At 42.3% G+C, this 20871-nt stretch overlaps 1 protein-coding gene across 2 annotated transcripts in view; it reads left to right on the top strand.

Moving 5' to 3' along the window:
* Positions 1-6819: 6819 nt before the first annotated feature.
* Positions 6820-20871, top strand: part of LOC117225316 (uncharacterized) — a 31499-nt gene continuing 17447 nt past the window's right edge. For both annotated transcript variants that reach the window (XM_076521240.1, XM_076521239.1), the window contains exons 1-2: positions 6820-6911; positions 19521-19734. In XM_076521240.1, the coding sequence (XP_076377355.1) occupies positions 6888-6911; positions 19521-19734 (238 nt within the window). In that variant the 5' untranslated portion in view covers positions 6820-6887. The remainder of the gene's footprint in view (positions 6912-19520; positions 19735-20871) is intronic.

The raw sequence follows: 20871 nt of genomic DNA, 5'->3' as shown, positions 1-20871 counted from the left end.
TAAGGAAGCACGGGAATCTGTGCAACGAACTAGCCTAAAGAAACCGTTTCCCTACAACTCGGGACCACCTTTATTCTACCGAGGCTCGTTCCTAGCTCCGACAAACCTCCCGGAAAAAATATCTAAAAGCCTCGGAGAGCAGTAACACGAGAATTCCAGCTCAGTCTTGCTCCGGACGCCGTGCAAACTTTTCACTTACGATCGAACAGTTTTTGCAGGGGGGCCCGTGGCCGGCGTTCCACGGTTTCCCCATCGCGGAGAAATTACACGGGGCACGTAGGCTGTCGGTAGGTAGACGAACACCCGTCGTTTCAGCGCAAGAAAATCCATCGCGACCGGTATGATCGTCTGGATCTGGCGCCGGGCAGGAAACGATCGCGCAGACGCCGATAGACGACGTCGACGTTCTGTCGCGCTCGCGTGCTCGTTCCCTGCCCGTGGCTGTGGCCCCGCGTACGTGTGCGTCGTAATCTCGAGTGGTGTTCAGCGTTGTCGCCGTGCGGGACATTAGCGAGTTTCTTCTGCAGCTCGGCCCCCGGGGGCAAAGAGGCGTAATGCGGTAACGACATTGATGATATAATCTCCCTTACCCGGCGCGTTGCTCTCCCGTACACGCGAGCAGGGGCCACACACAGCACCAGGCCCTCGCACGGCGACGCGGGGCCCGTGCGTGGTGTGCGTGGTGCGCGCGGTGCGCGCGGTGTGCGTGGCAGGGCCCGCGCGTGCCCTGGCTCACGGATGAGCTACCGGGCCCGAGCCCGAGCTGCTGTGTACTCCATTTATTCCTTTGCCCCCTCTCCGCTGCTGTCGAAAGGGCCCAAGGGAATCGCGGCATGAAACGAGAAACTAATCTCCTCGGCCGAGCGTTATGAACCTGCGGGCCCTGATTGTTTTATTCCGCTTCGTTTTGTTGCGATCCCTCCCCTCGCTTCTAGCCAGCCACGGGGACCGACCTCCTATCTGTCGGGCCGCTGCGATCCAGGCGCCGCTATTTTCTCGCACGAGTTCTCTGAAACGATTTTCTGGGTCCACTTTTTCTTATTAAGTTTTCTAGGATCTCATGCGGCCATTTTCCTGCCACGATTTTTCCGATGTAACACGATTTTCTGTTTGTCTTCTTTTTATTCGGTCGATTATTCTATACGACTTCCTGGGACCAGTTTTCGGGGACCGTTTTTGTATCATCATTTTCTAGGGTATTTTTTTTAAGATGGTTACTCTAAGTGAGATTTTCTTAGACGATATTTCCTAGACAATTTTTTGGGACTATTCTTCCGTAATGATTTTTTTTCAGATGTTTTCTGGGACCATTTTTTTCAGACGATTTTCTGAGGCGATTTCTTGGGACTTCTTTTGTAGAATCGTTTTGTTGGGGTCATATTTCCGAGACAGCTTTTTCAGACGATTTTTAAGACGACTTCTTAGGATGATTTTTCGAGATCGATTTTATTGTAATCATTTTTCTGAGTAGATTTCTTCAAGACCATTCTCAAGGGCCATTTACACGGAACAATTTTTATGCGATGATGTTCCGAAATGTGGTATTCTTAGGATGATTTTTCTAGATCGATTTTATTGCAATCATTTTTCTGGGTAGCTTTCTCCAAGACCATTTTCCAGGGCCGTTTTCATAGAATGATTTTTCTACGATGATTTTCCGAAACGTCATATTCTTAGGATGATTTTTCTAGATCGATTTTATGGCAACCATTTTCTAGGTAGGTTTCTCCAAGTCCATTTTCCAGTGCCGTCTTTTCGGAATGATTTTTCTACGATGATTTTTCGAAACGTCATATTCTTAGGATGATTTTTCTAGATCGCAAATGCAACCATTTTTCTGAGTAGGTTTCTCTAAGACCATTTTCCAGGACCACGTTCTCGGTACGATTTTTCTACGATGATTTTCCAGAACGTCATATAAGATCTCCAACCACACTCGTATAAAATGCGGCGAAGAACTCGCACGTTCAAAACAACGTGAATTCGCGAGTGTTCCAGTTCGAGAGAAGTTATTAGTAAACTGAGTAACACGATCGTCCCCGACAGAGCAGCTCTCAGCAGCCTCTAATCGTATCGGCATTCCGGTAGCAATTTTTCAAGCAACCTTTTCGCCGTCATCAATCCGCAGCAACGTTCTCTTATCTGCGTACACCGTGTAGATTAAGTTTCACAGGCCCAAGCACGCGGCTGGGCAACAAGAAAACGCGAACTCGAGCAACATTTATCGGCCCCGGTGTCTCCTTCCCGGTAAACAGTTTCGCAAGAGGAGTTTCGCCGACGATCGCGGGAGGTTTCGCCGGGTTTTTCCAATTACGGTTGCACGAGGTATCGATATCGGGCCCCCTCTTATCAGCGCAACGGCCGTGTTACCTACCGCTTCGCTAGCGATTCTTCTCTGCGGCCGTTGGTCGCGGCCGCCGGGCAGATCCCTCGTAAATTCGACGGAATGGAGAAAGTCCGGTTTCTCGGCGCGATTATAAGGCGACCGTCGCCGGTGTCGGATTTCCGACGTTTATCGTCGCGCGCCGGTTATCCGCAATTAGCTCGCTCTAATTAAACTCTTTCGCGGGCCGCGAGAAAAACAGCGGAGCCGCCTCTCTTATTTCGATGCTCGTCACAGGAACGAATAAAAGCGAGCTGGTCAAAGTATTCGGGACAAGGAAAGTCGTGACTGACTGTCCCCGAGAGTGAGGAACGGTAATTGGCGGGCCCGAGGTACCGCAATGGCGCCTCGCCTCTGGACTACAAATCGACGGGGTCGCGATTGAAATTAGGAGACCGCAGTCGAAAGCAGGAGACAACAGGCGACATATTCAGAAATTTTCGGGACGCTTTTTTCAAAAGTACACGCACATCTGTTCCTAAGTTCCTGGATCAATTTTAAGATCTTCGCGATCTTCCGATAAATGCTCTTAGAAATTAACTGTTAATTACCATGGCGTATTTGGGGTTATTATGTATGACGTAATGATATACCATGACGTAAAAATCGCATTGACAATTAATTCATAAGAAACTCTCTTCAGCAAGCATTTCTTCCGACGAGACGTACTCGTTGAACTCTGCAGAACTGTTGCAGCACGAATTGAAAGAAATTAACGTCATTTCGACACATACAAAAATGTGCTACTTCTCTCTAAATGTTACTAGGCAAAATACTGGACACGTTGCTAGGCAAATATAATAAAAAAAAAATAAATTACCAATTTATGAATGCACTTTTTCTTATATACGTTTTCATTTCGAATCCACAGAAATTAGGACATCCACCCTGTCTCGCAGCCGCAGCAGTAAAAACGATTGGCTCTGACCCGGGTTCGCCTATGCAGGACGAGGAAAGTCCCGGCGCAGTGTCCCCGCGAGTGACAAACGGTAATTGGCGTCCACCCCGGCCCGCAAATCGCGGCCGCCTGCTCATAAACAAAATTACTATCAAAGATATAATTCTCGCCGGAAAGAAATACACGGCGCTACCCTTCCTCTCTCGATGGGAGCCGCGAAGGTGGCACGTCGGGAGGCTCGCCTCCGTAGATGAAGCTATTTTGCCGTAATTTATACGGACCCCGGTGGAAAGTAACGAGGAAACCATTCGTTAAACGTCCGCGTCTCGTCCCCCCTCTATGCCGCGGCCGCGCCGCGGATTACGATCTCGGGGATTCCGGCAGCCATGCGGCATACAAGCGCGATAAATTCTCGCCACGGACCCGCCATTACCCGGTATTACGAAATAATTATTGCCGTCGTATAAAAGCCACGCACCGAACACGCGAGAGAGACAAAGGCCGGTTCGAGCGGCCGTGGAACTCTCGCGGAACTATTACCGTCTGATTTGTTGAAGAATCGCTCTCCGAAGGTGGGCGAGATCCATGCCGTACCGGCCGGCGTTTTATTCCCGCAACACACCCCCTCCGCCGATACGGCGGCCACTGAAATTTAGAAAACTTACGGCTGCATCGGACGCCATTGTTTACTGCTTCCTGCGCCGCGTCGCTTCCGACTTTTATGCCGGATTATGCGCGCCGATTTACGACGCTCGATTTTCGGGGATTACTCGACTCGCCGTGCTAGCAGTTCTGTTGCGGATGATATTTTTATTAAATCGTTATTATCTTAGTAAATAATTTACGGTGAATGCAGTTTTTTAATCGTTGCCCGCAGTTTCGGAGGACGATTTTGGATCTCCCGTTCAGCGTAACGCTGTCGAGGCAGACAAAGTGCAATAGGATAGTGTTAAAAAATCGTAGGTTGAATTTTGCGCATTCGTTGTGAAGAACAGACATTGTTCTTGAAATTCGTGGCGGTCTGAGTTGTCGATACGATTTTTTTAACTCTGCAGAAATGTCTGAGTTTAGCAAATCAGTAAACTTTGTAGGATTTTTGGGAAAATATTTACCTCCATTCTATCAATTATCGGCAAGTGTAGAATTATGCCAAGGAAAGAAATAATTAGTGGAGATGAAAGCAGAGGCTTTACTCTTTAAAATAAGCTAAAGTACATTGTCGTACGCCTTTTTTCGACGAAGTTACCAAAGCTTTAATCTTCCCTTAGTCTTGATGACGAATACAGTTTACTTTTTTACGTAGACAAATCTGTCTTCGCTTTCCCTTTTATCATCAAGTACAGAAGCATTGAAAAAAAATAAACAATTAGTGTATATAAAAGCGGAGGTTTCACCCTTTAAAATAAGCCTAGGTACACTGCGGTACGATTTTTTCCCACGAAGTTATCAAAAGTACAACCGTCCCTTAACTTTGATGTAACTTTGATACTTCATTCTTAATTGTGCCAAAACTGTCTCCAGTAACTCGATTACTACCAAGTGCAAAAATACGTAAAATAAAAAAACAATTAATGAATATGAAAATAGATACTTCACCCTTAAAAACAAGCCTAGTTACATTGCCCAGCAACGACACACCGTTATTCGGCACTATAAAGTTTAATCGTGAAATCCGAGAATTTGAAAATTTCGATCAAATGTCGGAAATTAAAGAATCAAATATTTCTACTCGGGGTCCAAATGGGCCCAAGTTCTGTCGCGCGTGTCTTCACAACAGTGCCGAAGAGGCGACATTCCCGTAACGACTCTCGCGGCGCTATTGACAAACTCCGAGTCAAGAAGATCGCGTCCTAACAAGAACAGCAAGACCTTTCGAGGCAATCTCGTTGATCCACGGATACCTTCTCTACGCCTTCGAAATAGCTCTATCGAGGAACGATCGAAGGTCGCGCGGGTCGTAACCCCTCACGGAGGACCGGATTGAACCCGGTGGCTACCAGGTGATCGACCACGCCTCATCACTTTGCCCGCTACCGAGGCAAACCAGGGATCCGATACCAGAGTCGGATAAAGGAGGAAGAACCGAGTGCGAGGTGGTACCTGGTTATGATCGTCATTATCATCATCATCATCATCATTGCGAATCCCTTGGAACTCAAGGCGGTCACTCAAGGTCAGTACTCTAGCCCTCGTACACCGCTGATCCTCGCTTCTGCCTTCTTGTCCCGTTGTTGCGATGTTGCACAGCCGCGGTGATACTTTTTTCTTTTATCCACTTGTTCGACGCGGGTGGACGATGCAGAATCGATTGTCTTCGCGATCGTTGCGACAACGATCTGGCGGCTGCATCGCGTTCAATCGACCGCCGCTCTTACGAAATCAGAGAATCATTGCGGTGTTTACGAATGATCGAATTGCAGCTCGTAAAACGGATTCATCTGATAGACTGTGTACCATAATGAAGAATGAAGCGTCTCTCGCAGAATCGTCTTAGCGCGAGGATCGCGTTTCGAAGCATATTTCCCGTATCACCGTCGGACTGCTGAGTTTATGCATTCAGAATAGAGTAAATAAAACACAGAACACTCGAGACGTATTGACGTCTTACAGCAGGGGTGTCAAACTCGCGGCCCGAGATGAACCTTTTCTGCGAGAGATGTCAAGTATCAGGACGTAAACAATAATTTAACTTTATATATGTTTATTACAATGTACTAGTCAAAATAAAAATATTTGTTTCTATGAACGTTGATTTTTTTTGCGGCCCACCTAAAGTTAAGCATTGTTTATTTGGCCCAAGTTAGCTTTTGGGTTTGACACCCCTGTTTTACAGCATCAGCTGGAAATCTTGTGTCGTGCAACAGAGAGAGAGAGAGAGAAAGAGAGAGAGAGAGAGAGAAGTGTTCGACAATGGGTTTATGCGAATACTGGTGCAGCAACACATTGACTCGCCTCGATCGCCATTGTCGCCGATATTGACTCTTCCTCCCAGAAAAATAGCATTGCTCGAGGGTCGAAGGGATCGGTTCCAAAAGACGGGATTGTTTGAGAACACCTCCGGCAAATACGTCCACCGAAAAAAAGTCAATTGAAACGGAAACACGTCGAGTGGTTATCTGAGAAAACAGAGGAGAGTTAGAGGATCATGGCCGCGGAAGTGGTCGAGTGTTTGGACCCATGCCAGCGAGGATCCGTCGAATCATCCTCGAGCCACCCACAGAAAAAAAACTGTGGCCCGACTGCATCGAAACGATCCCGCCAATCGAGTCCAGAGCAGTCGATTAGTAGCGCTGCCGTCGACAATGGATCGAAATCGATTCTGTTTTCAGATTCGAGACGACACGCAGTGATCCCAAATTCTGGAAACGTGGTGAGACCCCCCTCCCTACCCCTAAACAGAAGGAATTTCCTCGTAGGTCATTACAACCGTTGTCTAAGATATTTGATTGATGTCTCTGTGGTGGGGTATAGAAAAACATCGTTAGACGTGTATACCTGAATGTCAAATTAAGCTGTAGACGTCAGTTAATTAGTTGCTGCGAAAGTGAGCACAAGTGTGACTTCTGCGGTGTCTAAATTCTTCCAGAAAATAGTGTCTTCGATTCTATGGAGTGGATGCTGTTTGTGGAAGTAAGTAGACTGTTCCTTTTTTAGTATTAGTGTTGCAACAATTGTTAATCATCGAACGTATAAGTTAGTAGTAACATAAAATATAAAGTGCTACATACAAATTACAAACATTTAGAGAAAAAGTTAAATGTACTTTTATTTTCGTCTCGCAGCATTTGCAATTTATTCACGTCAGTAGTTTTCACCGTCGTTTCTTTCGAATAATATAATTAACATTAGACATCGTTCTTCAAATTCGTGGCGGTCTGAGTTGTCGATCCGATTTTTCCAACTTTGCAGAAATGCCTCAGTTTTGCAAATCAGTAAACTTTGTAGGATTTTCGAGAAACGTTTACCTTCATTCTCTCGATTATCGGCAAGTGTAGATTTCTGCCAAGGAAAGAAATAATCAGTGAAGATGAAAGTAGAGGCTTTACTCTTTACAACAAGCTAAAAAACATTGTCGTACGTCTTTTTTCGATGAAGTTACCAAAGCTTTAATCTTCCCTTAGTCTTGATGACGAATACAGTTTACTTTCTTACGTGGACAAATCTATCTTCGCTTATTATCAAGTACAGAAGTATTGCAAAGAAATAAACAATTAGTGGAGGTGAAAGCGGAGGTTTCACTCTTTAAAATAAGCCTAAGTAGATTGCGGTACAATTTTTTCTCACGAAGTTACCAAAGGTACAATCGTCCCTTAACTTCGATGTTCGATTCACTTCATTTTTAATTGTGGCAAAACTGTCCCCAGTCACTCGATTATTACTCAGTACAAAAATATACAGAATAAAAAAACGATTAGTGAACGTAAAAGTAGACACTTCACCCTTCAAAACAATCCTAGCACATGACGAAAGTGTTTTTATAATTGTGCTTATAATATGTTCAAATAATTGTTATCCATTGATAAAAATGTAATACCTATCCGATATTTTATTTTTTGAAACTATAAATCCAGATTTGTAAACAGCGACTACGAAAATCTTCCATCATAAATTTTTGATTAAATTTGAATCGTCCCTAGGTTTTGGCTTCGTTTTCGAGATTTTGGACCACTGTGCAGCATGACAGAAGGCTCTCGGCGAGCGCGGCGTCGCACACCTTATGGCCTTATGGTCGAATAGGTGTCGAGTCACGGGACAGAATGTTGCACGCGCCTTAATTAAAGTTATTTAATTACCTTTGCACCGTGACCGTGAAGCCACCTCCTTACCAATGCGCGGCCGCGCACAAAAGTTGTCGCACGCCTGCCGGTTCGATTATCAGCGCGGAAAGTGTATTTACATGCGTTAGCATAAGCGCGACTCATTCGCGGCAAACCGTTTAAAACCATCGACAGACCGGCAACGTGACGGCTACTTTTTAAACGACCTTTTTTATTAATCGTCGCCGAGGCGACGGCGGTAATGGTGCTTTAAATTTATGCGCGTAAAATCATGCTTTCGCTCCACTGTATTTTCCTTGATCCGATTTGTATGCAAATCGACTTATTCGCTAGATTTTTTCGCGTTCTTTCTCCGCCATGGAATTTTCATCGGTTTTATTAGATCAATGCTTAATTTTTATTCGATTCTTGAATGAATATAGGTACCCGAGAATAATATATAGAATAATAGATAGAATAATATATATAAAATAATAAATATATAGAATAGAATATATATATATATATATATATATATATATATATATATATATATATATATATATATAATAATAATTAATATATATAGGATAATATATAGACTAATATAAATAATTATATTTCTTTTACGACAATTTCATGAATAAGCATTGAATAAAAAATTTACAAATGAGTTTATAAATCTTTCTAAATACTATACGTCTCTTTACATTATTTTACAATAATATAAATTTTCTTTTGTAATTATAGCATTGAATGAGTTTGCATCACTCTTCATTAAACTCTCCCATTTCCGAGTCATCTGCAGTGTTTCTGTTTGTCTAATGTTGCTCGTAATTGAATCTAATTAAAAACGTTTAGAAATTCTTACGACGTGTGAGCCGGTAAATTACTCGTTCCGTTCTGCGATCATAATGCTGTTGCACGCCAGGATACGAGATCAATGGGGGCCAGGTCACGTGGATAATTAGAGTTTAAACGGTTTCGCGATCGATGGGACGAATCAATTTCGCGAACGCTCGTCTTGCGTCAACGATGATTCGTGACCGACCCCACCCGCGATATTACCGAACGAAACCGCCGCAACTACGTTTGGAAATTATCCGCCGACCGAAGTAGCAGTTTACGCCCATTTCAAATTGCAGGCACAGTGCTCGAACCGATTACGCAGCCGCCGAGGTATAACGAAATGCAGATTCGTTAGCTTTTTTCCCTACCTTTACAACGGACATTGGCACAGGCCCGACTTGCGACACTTCTTGCCTCTTGTTAAATACCCACCGAGTTTATCGAGCTTTGGAACGCTGACGGTCTCGGACTCCGGGATCCTAGAACTCTGAGGACTTGGAAGTCTGGAGTATTAGATAGTTTGGGAACTTGCGTTTCTGGGGGCTTGGAAGTCTAGAGTCTAGGAACTCTGGGTGCTTGGAACTCTAGAATCTGGGAACTCTGGGACTTTGGAACTCTAAGAACTTAGAACTTTTGGAGTTTCGAACTCTAAGACCTTAAAAGTTTTGAAGTTTGAAACTTTGGACTGGGACTTCGGAACCTTGGAACTTTGGACTGGGACTTTAGAGCTTTGGAACTTTGGACTGGGACTTTAGAACTTTGGAACTCTAGGAGTCGAAATTCTGGAGCATTAAAACCTTTGGACTTTTGAACTTTCGAACTTTGGGATTTGGGGATTCCGGCACTCTGAGATATTGTAATTTTGGAATATCGAAACTTTGGGAATTTGTAATTCTTAGACTTTGGAACTCTGGGACTTTGGAATATTGGAACTTTGAGACTTTGGAACTCTAGGGTCTTGGAACTTTTGCTACTATGGAACTCTGAGACTTCGAAACTTTGGGAGTTTGGAACTTTAAGTTTTTGGAACTTTTGCTACACTTTCGAACTCTGAAACTTTGAAACTTTGGAACTTTAAGTTCTTGGAACTTTTGCTACACTTTCGAACTCTGAAACTTTGAGACTTTGGAACATTGGAATGTTGGAACTTTGAGACTTTGGAATATTGGAACTTTGGAACTTTGAGGATTTGAAACTTTGGCACTTTAGAATATTGGATCTTTGGAACTCTAGAATCTTGGAACTTTTGGCCCTAGAATGTCGTGACTCTGGAACTCTGCGATCTTTCGATACTAAAAGACTTAAATCTTAAAGCTTTTGTGACCGAGAACACTGGAACTCTGGCACTCTGAGTCCTCCGGACTCGGGAAGTCAAAGATTCCGTAACTATCTTAAACTTCACGTCTCTGTAACTGAGAATCCCAGAACACTGACGCTAATAGTACTCTGAAAACAGCAGAACCATAAGACAGTCTGATCATTGCGACTCGTGTAACCCATCGGAAATCGATTCGACTAGCTAGAACTGGCAAAGAGAAAATTAGAATGATCCGGCTCTGGAAGGTTCGTACCGGAGCTCTCCTCGCTCGCAAATCGCAATATCAGTTGCACAATCAACGCCTGCTATCGCGCACCACAAAATATTATCAATAATTTCCAAGTAATCTGCGCGGAAATCGAAAGGTGGTTCGGCACAGGGTCGTTCCACGTTCGTGGCTGTCTGCGGAGGTATTCGTCGAGAGCAATCATCGAGGGGCGTGGGGGGAAGGGGGCAGGCGAAGAGGACGAGGAACAAGAAGAGGAACGAACAAGATGCTTACGTCAGTTTTCTGATCGTGACTGGCTCCACCCTGCGTTACCGGCCGAGGGAGGCCAGACCGTGCCATTATTACCCTATTATATCTTGCATAACAGTAACAGTGAACGAAGTGAGCTATTACGCCGCGCTCGTCGTGGGGGTGGATGAAAGAAAAGAGGAGAAAGGAGGCCGTCTAGGCAGCTGTACCGCGCGAGACCCGCGGCGCGGGTGGAGGAGGACGTGGAAGAGTTCGTGGGTCGATGCGCCCACAGTAGGTGTCGGTGGCAAAAATCGATCCGCGCCGCTGCTAATCGATGCGAACTTGCGCCTCGATGGAATTAGGAGAACATTGTCTATTCCGCGATCGTTTCGTCTGATGGTCCAATTTCGACGGACTTCAGCGAGCGTGTTCCGATGAAGTCATCGGCGACGATCAACCTTTTGTCCGTTCTTATTCAACAGATTCTGGATCCTTGGTCGACGAAAAATGATCGTCCGGAAAAAACTCTGGCGAAAGAAGCTACAATCATGGCTCGCGCAGATCATTTTTAACGTCTCGATCAATGCGCGTACGTATCCACTTTCTCTCTGCAATTACAGTCGCAGACAAAGGACCGTAATTCACAAAATATGCTCTGCGTAATTTCCGACGATCGCATTCACGCTAAACGAAGTCCCATTTCGAAGGATCAATGGGAATAATGAAGGATCATTCGGCTTATCAATTACACATTAAGCTCACCCGTCCGTCGAAACACGAGCCGTACGAAATTCCATCATTTATCAAATCCTCGAGCATTCTTCGCGCCGATCGGCCAAAATCCTTATAAGACGTTCTCTATAGCGATTAATGGCGCATCAAACTCTCGTCGGCTAAGTTCGAGAGGATCGTCCGCTCGACGTAAATCCTACTGACAGACTTGCTGGTTGAACGTACTCGAGAATTAGACGCGACTCGTTTCGAGATAGAACACGATGACGTCTCTGCCACTATATTTGGCGATGTTGTTGCCCATCGAATATAGTTTATGGTACAGCGATTACGTTGGTAATTATTGAGGAAGTATCCAGAAATAACCGACACGATGGCTCGAAATCGAAGACGATAAAGATCGTTCTTAAAAAGATCGTACTTGAAGAAAATACAGCAGTCGCAATTTCAAGTATTCTGGCTTGAAAAAATTTCATCGCGTATTTCTGGCAGTAGTAATTGCATGCGTGAAAGGACAGTTCAAAACACTTCCCGGGTTTCCTTTGGAAAATTCGCATTTGAAGCCTGAAAAGTAAGGCACAACCTTTTTCAAAAACGCCTTCTTAAATATTGCATAGCTCTTACAATATTTAAGTATTCTGGCTTAATAAAAATTCATTCTATACTCCAAACAATAGTAAACATACGTGCAAAATAACAGTGCGAAATAGTCTCTTGATTTTCTTAGAAAAAAAGTCGAGAAGAAGGCCTGGAAAGGCCTCGAAATACGGAAGTTTCCTTGATCAGCGCGCATAATAAATCAGTCGTCAGGATCGTTGCTAATTAAATCGTCCATCGAGCGGTGTCGAGAAATCACGCGTCGAAGACGATTCAATAAGGAGCAAGATCCTCCTCCGTTCGGGAGGCGTGATCCTAAGGAATGAAGGCTCGGTTTCCAAGCGGAATTCGAGTGCGCCGATATAAATCGGTTATCCTAAGATATCCGTGATGTATCGTGACGGGGCCCGGCTTGTGACAGGTGGGAGGACCGATTTCGAATTCCTCTTCTTGTCTCCGTGATATCTATGAGCACACCGGCGCGCCCCGTCCGTACGTGTGCACGATGATAGAGAAACGTCGAAGCGAAACGAAAAAAGGAGAGGAGCGAGAGAACGAGAGAGAGAGAGAGACGGCCGGTCCAAAAGTCGCCCACGACAGATCGGGAACAGATCTCCGATTCGATTTGGAACGCCACGAATCCGGTCGACCGTGTATACACGACAATGTGAAACAGTCGTCAGCCACGACCCGATAAGTTTTCGTTGTTTCATTGACACGAGGATACGAGACGCGACCCCCGGATGAAACGCCTCGAGCCGACACCGGATCTCGCTGAACCGTTAGGATCCTCCACCGTGGACAATTAATAACTGACAACAGATACCTTTTTCTTTTTTTTTGTCATTTAGACGGGGTAATTAATTTCACGTCGTCCCCTCTAATGAACCATTGATACTGGACATTCTAATGTCTCCGGGTTTCGTCGGCTCGTTCCGGTTCATCTGGACCGTGTCATTCGAGACAGGATGCTCGATCGGTGAATTTCGATCACGGATTCCGAATAATCAATTCGAGATTGAGGGCTTCCTATTAATCATCCGGTTCGGATGAAGAGTTTGACGCCTCGCGGACGATAACCCCTCGCGAAAGACAGTCTCTTTGTCAGGCGAATTCTGTAACGACGAGTTTGTTAGTCAATGCATTCCAATGTCGATGTCGACCGTTTTTTTTTTTATTGCACAGTGAACGAACGCCGATAAACGCTTTCTTTGTGTTTGGTAGTAATTACGAAGCTGCGAGTGATCATAGAAATTAAAAATCACTACTTCATCGAATTGATATGTTTGATCAGTTTCACTATTTCGACGGTATTCACCGTGAAAATGACGGGTCACTAATTTTTTAATTTACGATTATTCATATCGTAAAGATACATTTATGAGTTATTTATTCAATTTATATTTTACTTATGGCAAATGTTACAATAACACTTGTTACAAATCAGAATAAATGACTTATTGTTACTTTTATAAACTAATACAAAACAGCGGTTTTTTATGCTCCGTAAATCTAGTGTTAATATTGATTGTTAATCCGTGCCTTGATCCTGAATTGTGACAGAGACTTTAATAATAACATTTTAAGTGTGAACGATATTCCGTTCTTCTAAATTGCATAAAAAATGCAGGCACGCAAAAAATATAAATATTCTTTCCATTCTAAGAAATTATTACAATCGAAAACGTTCTAGTCATTGTAATTATGAAGATTGTGATGCGACAATGGATACAAATTATATTTAATGTTATACAAATTATTTCATCGATTTTCGGTGAGATCAACATTGTTGCAGCATTACCTGAAATTTTATAATAGATTATAATTATAATCCCAGCTTCGTGTTATTAAAAAATCAACAGCACAAACATTCTCTCCAATTTTTCAGAAGCAGCTTGATCAATAATTTGAACACAGTCGTTTGAAAATATTACGTTATCATATAGAAATCTTTTCACATTCGCGATCTTATTTTTTCGATCGAACAGCTCTATCTACGTCCATTCTAGATCCTCGCGGTCATTAAATTCTTCAGCGGGAATTCATCGTATTCGTTTCATGGCCGAAAATCCAAGCACAATAGACAAATATATCCTATAAAGAATGATCTATATCGAAGCGGGGTCGAGCAGCTTGCTTCGTACTTTTTCCCGAGATTTCGGATCGCGGAGATCGTCGGTTTCCTGTAAACGGTTATCAAGGATAATGCCCCTTCGTGGGCCACTACGGCCTTTGTCCACGGCGAACATAAATTTTCGATACTTTTGTCGATCGTATCCTGTACCACCCAGGTATCCAGCGGGATTAAGATCAGCGACACCTGACCTGCTATCGAGCACCGGAAGAGGAAGCGGGGCCCATCGACGTAGACCCCTTGTCATTCACTTAGGTTCGTGTGCGTGTGGTATTAAGGCGTGCAACACGTGCTGCGAGCATGCGAGCGTTAGGTGTCGATTGATGGAGGAAAACGATTTGTGGGTGGACGCGATTAATCATCCGAGATATTTTCTCGCCGGGATCTTTTTCGGATGAATTGCAAGTCTTATGGTGGATCGGAATTATCTTTTGTGCCGGTCCATGGGTTTAAATTGGCGATCATGTGGAATTGATAGGGTATACGATAATTTGGAATTGAGAGACAAGCAATTTCTTCTAAGATGAAACTGGCATACAATAGAAAATGTAATTGCGTAATTACGGTATTTATGATATATTTGTCATAGTATTTCTAAGCTTTAATCCCTTCCATTACGATTTCTGTTACAGCTACGTGATATGATATATGATAATTTGGAATTGAGAGACAAGCAATTTTTTCTAAAATGAAACTGGCGTACAATAGAAAATGTAATTGTGTAATAAAGGTATTTGTGATATATTTGTCATAGTATTTCTAAGCTTTAATCCTTTCCATTACGATTTCTGTCACAGCTACAGTGATATGATATATGATAATTTGGAATTGAGAGACAAGCAATTTTTTCTAAAATAGAACTGGCATACAATAGAAGATGTGATTGCGTAATTAAGGTATTTGTGATATATTTGTCATAGTATTTCTAGGCTTTAATCCCTTCCATTACGATTTCTGTCACAGCTACGTTGATTAACATTTGTTTGTTACTAATCAATTTCTATGCAAGATTATTTATTTCTCACACATTTCAACTCTAAATCCAAAATAGTTATTTCGACCTACAATATTTCCATTTTATATTCTTAGTTAATTCTTAATTCTTGATTAAGTCTTGTGACCCGTACAATAGCGACACTTTTGACACTTCTTTTTAAATATGAACTTTGATAATGCGAGAATGATTTCCAGACGTCATGGAACAATTTTTAATATTAATGTTTCCCAACTTTTAAATATCAACGACAAAAGTATAGAGATTTATTTCGATTTGAATTGAATGAGCAACACATCCATATTTAGTAGATCGCGTTCGAAATCTTAACGAGCCTGGCAGGAAATTACTTAGCAATGTGAAAATAATTGAATTCCCTAAATTTTCTTTGACGTGCAGTAACAGAAAATATAGTTCTCTCGAACAGCGAAAAATTTGTGCTCCATACAAGAATGATTTTCTCTCATTCTGACTTCGTGTACCGAAATAATGAAATCATAAGACGCAAGCAGATGCTTCCACGAGCCAAGCCGAGATCATTATCTCCCCGTCCACGAGGTATCCGCGAATTCCACTCAGAAATCAACCACCCCGTGGCTCCACGAATCCGAAAATTCCAACACGGCGCCTCGATATCCCATTAATCCGGGACCACAGCTCGGAATATTATAATCTGCCGATAATTGGGAATAATTGCTCGGGCACGCTTTCACGGAATACTGTTTCGTCGAAGGGAGATTTATATTCGAGCTTCTTTTCCCTTCTTCCTCCTCTTCTTTCCTCTTCTTTTTTTTTCTTCTCTTGCTTATCCGCGGGCGCATCTTGGCCAATTACCGAAGCCGCCAGCTTCCACCATCGGCGCGGTTCATTTAAGAAGATAATAAGTATTGCGAAAGGCACGATGACTAACGCAAAACGACCGGAGAGAACGGGCCGAGGATAAGAGGATGGAGGAGGAAACGAAGGTATTGGGTGAGTGCAGAAGTTTTCATGGCTTTTTCTAGAGGCCCATAGACACTGTCCCATCACGCGAAGTTATTTATTTAACGCTGCAATCGTCGACCATCGATCGCAAACATTCTCGCGGTATCGACATTTTTTGATTAATAGAAAGTTCAAATTTATTACAGGAAGTATACTTGAAAACCTGTAGTATAGGAGGTATACCTTTTTTTTTATTTTAAATATCCCAGTAACATCCAGTTTTTTAAAAATATTTTACTATAAAAATGAATCTCAAATACGTGAAAAATTAGTTAAAAATATTTTGCTACTTCCGCCTATTTAATTTTATAAGTGTAATTATAATTTTATATATTCATGTGTTCGGGCAAAAAAGAACTGTTTGTTACAGAACAAGAAATAAAAATAATGAATAATAGGAAAGGGATTTTATATAACCGTCGAGTACAATAAAAAAAAATGAATGTACTATGTAAGTAAAATACAAAGTAAAACGAAATCTGTAATTTTCTGTATATAATATATAACGTATATAATATCTGTAATTTTTCGTCACAAATGCATAAAATCCTAAATTATAAAATTATTTTTCTAGGATTCTAATTATTATCCTAGCACTTTTATGCAAATTTTTTCGTGCAGCATACGAGGGTTGAAAATTTTGCATGCAATTGTAGATGCATCAGATGACTCGCAGCTTCCCAATCGATTCTCTAACGAATATTCTCGACGGCGAAGAAATTCGTCGAACAATTTCACTGAAAAACACAACGTCTATGGCGAAATCATGGAAACTTCAGCACTCACCCAATAGAGAGGTTCGACCGAACGAATCCTACTCCGTAGCCCACTCTCTTCTTCCGTTCCTCATCGCCTGAATCGGCTCGCCTCTCCTCTTTCGACCAGGCCCTCCCACTCTTTCCCCCGTACACATTCCCCGTAACCCTCCCCCTGGGGATTCAACAGGTGGTGCGTTCGCCTCGTGGCCGTACGTACTATGATGTCCCACACGTCGTGCCCACGTAATCATGTGCGTATGGGTGTACCCCATGGGCACCGCGTGTAGGAAGTACTCTGACCCCTCATCCGCTTCAGGGCCACTCCATATGCGCTCGTTCGTGATCTTCGAACCTGCTACGCTCCTACAGGAACCGAGTTTTTTGTCAGTTCGCGCCGGTCTATATGCGGAACGATGTCGTTTCCCCTGGGAACTCGAACGTCTGTCGATCTCCGTTCCATTTTTCGTTCGCTCGATCGTGATTTCGGCTCGGCGGTTAGGTTCGTGAATGCGACTCGGCGATTTCGACGAGCACGCGCGTCGATTTTTAACCCTTTGCACTCGAGTGGTGACTCTGAGGCACCACTAAAATTTGTTGTATCACCTTCTATGATAATGTTGACACTAACAAAGTTCACATTGAAAAAATGATTAAGAGTGTAACCGTTGTGCGAGTCCCAAGAATCAATTTCATACGCATAATATGCATTTTGTCATATAAAATAGAAATGCTACAAGTTAGAAAAATGATTTTATAATTACAGTTAAAATAGCTTCGAGTGCAAAGGGTTAAGGAAGCGGTTCGCGAATTCGGCTGTTTAATTTCTACGTTTCCTGTTTCTATTTTCTTCCTGTTTCCGTTCTTTTGACTAATTCAACTGTGTTGTTTTTCTCAGATCCCCAGATAGCACGAAGACGTTTTTAAGACGTTTAAAAGACGTCTTAAAGACGTCTGGTGTAGGGCATTCCGGACGTCCACGAGACGGGACGTCCTATGAACGGCCTGCGAACGGCCTAGAAGCGTCTCATGTTACAAATCACGACGTCGAAGTTGAGACATTCGATTGCAGAAGACGTATATTATCAATAACAAACATATATGCTGATGAATTCTGATTGACACTCGATTGTTGTTTTCGATGGTTTATTCATGTTCATTGTTCACCCTGCACACGAACTTCAAACGGTACAAAACAGGGCCCGCAACACGCTCCAACAATATCAAACGAATTAAACTACTTATTTCGAATGCTAAGACATTACGTACAGTTTTCTCGTAGTAATTATTTGCACTTTTTAATCTGTTAGTTTTATCTCGTGTCGCGTTACGAAATGCGTCTGACTTGAAGCTGGAGAACAATCAACGAGTCTCAATCAACGTGTCTCAATCGACGATTCAAGCAGACTATGTATCGATCATAATAAAACACCGAGAGCCCCGGCATGATGTGGAACATTTTTATACGTTCTGTATCGAACGTCTCTTAATAAATGTCTCCGAACCACGGGGCCGTTGTCCGACAAATTCGCCGGACAGGAACATAATGGCTCCATCGTCGGATCAGCATGGAATTTGTCCGAATCCTGTGACCTTTCGGTAGCCAGCGAGGCATAAAACATCTCTGTGCGGGAGGAATGTTCCTCGAGGGTCTCGAAAATAGAAATCGCGGTGCCATTGGCTGGCCGATGCAAAAAACAAACCTAGCTGGAGGAAGAGGTAGAGGAATTCCTGCGTGAGAAAGGAAACTGGAATCCTCGTATCGTCTCGAATTTGGCGTAAAACGACGCCCACCTCGCGGCACCTGCCAGCCGTTCGGATTGCCCAACATCCGTTCCATTCTACGAATTCATCGCGCGCGCGCGGATCTCTCTCGCGGTCCTTGCCTACGCGCGTTTTTGGGCCTCACCGACGCACAGTGCGATATTTCGATAATATAGGGAGACCCAGTTCTCAACGATTATATTTATTGTTTTCTTTTTTATTATGAGTTTGATTATAATTACTTTTAATCTTGATTTATAATCATTTTTAACACGAGCAACTATATTATTATATTAGCAATTATATCTAAAATATAGTATTATTATTAGTGTTATATTATTATTTTTAAAAGTATCATATATTCCATATCGATAATTGTTAAATGAGGAATGTTAAAAGCACAGCATAAAGATTGGAATAATTCCCAAAATAAATACAAGGAACAATCAATGTTTAAATGCAAAAGTTCTCGCTGTGAAACTGCGTCAGTCAACCAATCAATGTCAGAGAGTTCGTATATCGGACATATTTATCTGATCTGAATGCATATAAAATTTTAAGAATAATAATTATTCTTGGTCACCGAGATATTGCATTGAAATGAAGGGTAACTTGGAAATCGTCTAAACATATTCAATTTCCGAATGGAATTCGATGTTGTCGAAATATCCGGCTGTGTACGGGCCACTAACACCGGCGCAACATTTCCGAATGAAAGCAGCGAGAGCACCGGCCGAAGATCCACGGGATTTACATACTCAATATTGCATGAGTTAACCCGCGCTGTCCATTTTCGACTGACTTCTTCCGCGCCGATCCCCTCCGGCGGATCGTGGGCGTCCGCGCGCATAAATATTCTGATTTCCGGGAATATTGATCAACGTTTCAATTACAGGCGAACGAGGAATCCCGCGCGCGGCTTGTCCGACAACCACAACAACACTTGCTCGCCCGGATCCGTGACACGGGATTAATCAAATTCCATTCTCTGAGCGATTCGGCCACGAGACCCGGAAGACCGGCGGCCATTGTGACGGGAATGGCGTCATCTGTCGTGGATTTTCAGCTCGGCGAGACCTGTTCTCAATTTTCTGATGACGAGCAACACGGTGAGTCCGATCTTTTTTTTACGATCGTCGAAGCAAAGAAATCTAATTTTAGGTGGAAATCGTATTTTAATATTACAAACGGTAAATATGTCTCCTTCTATTTTTTTAGTTACCCTTTAGAACTAATTATTTACAGATTAATTCGTGGTAGTATTATAAGACATATTATAACAGTATTATAACAGTAAAGATATTTTCTTCTATTTTTTAGTTATTCTTTGGAACTAATTATTTACAGATTAATTCGTGGTAGTATTATAAGGCATATTATAACAGTGTAATAACAGTGAATATATTTCCTTTTATTTTTTAGTTATTCTTTGGAACTAATTATTTATAGATTAATTCCTGATAATATTATAAAATTATTATGTTCACGTCAGAGTCAAGTTACAGCTGTTGAAAGATATAAATATCTCTAGGTTTCTCTGTTTTTGATCGAAAGTCGTGGAGAACTGCGATTTTCGCTATCTAAAATTATTTGTAACTCGTAACGTCAGCCGATCTCGATAAAATTTGCATTATGCATGCAACTTACCAAGATCTATAAAATGCAATTTTTAAATATTCGTTACAATTTCTTATTTTTCTTTTCGTTCGAACAAACTGCAGAACACAAATAATTTCGTCCACTTTGAAAAAAATCCGAATAATAATGCGAGTCACTGTAATCATTAGCATTTGACCGATACATTAAACCCCGATCCACTATACTAAACGTACCGGGATGGTCAGAAATTTTTACCACGTTGTAGTTTTAGTAACCTATTAGATTTCGGAAAAAATCACTAACTGAGTCATTAGTGAAATTGCATAACGTGGCTTTTATGCTCTGATTAATGTTCTAATTAAACTGAGGATGTTCAAACGTTTATGACTTATAAACCATTAAGTACAGGAAATAATAAAACGAAACTAACATCACGTTCAAAATTTGTTTAAAAATTTTCACGAGTGTACGTACCCACAACTGAATTGCGGATACTTATGCGTTCGTGGCACGTTCGAATGTTCGATGACGAAAATATTACAGAATAGAACAAAAGTACTACGATTAAAAAAGAAAAGAAAACCGATTCCAAAGAGTTACTTTCATGCGTCAAGAATAATCACCGAAAGTGGAAGTACGCATTGCGA

The sequence above is a fragment of the Megalopta genalis genome, chromosome 4 (assembly GCF_051020955.1).
Source record: "Megalopta genalis isolate 19385.01 chromosome 4, iyMegGena1_principal, whole genome shotgun sequence".
Lineage (NCBI taxonomy): Eukaryota > Metazoa > Arthropoda > Insecta > Hymenoptera > Halictidae > Megalopta > Megalopta genalis.
Note: the sequence above shows the minus strand (reverse complement) of the source record. Positions and strands in the feature narration are given on the sequence as shown.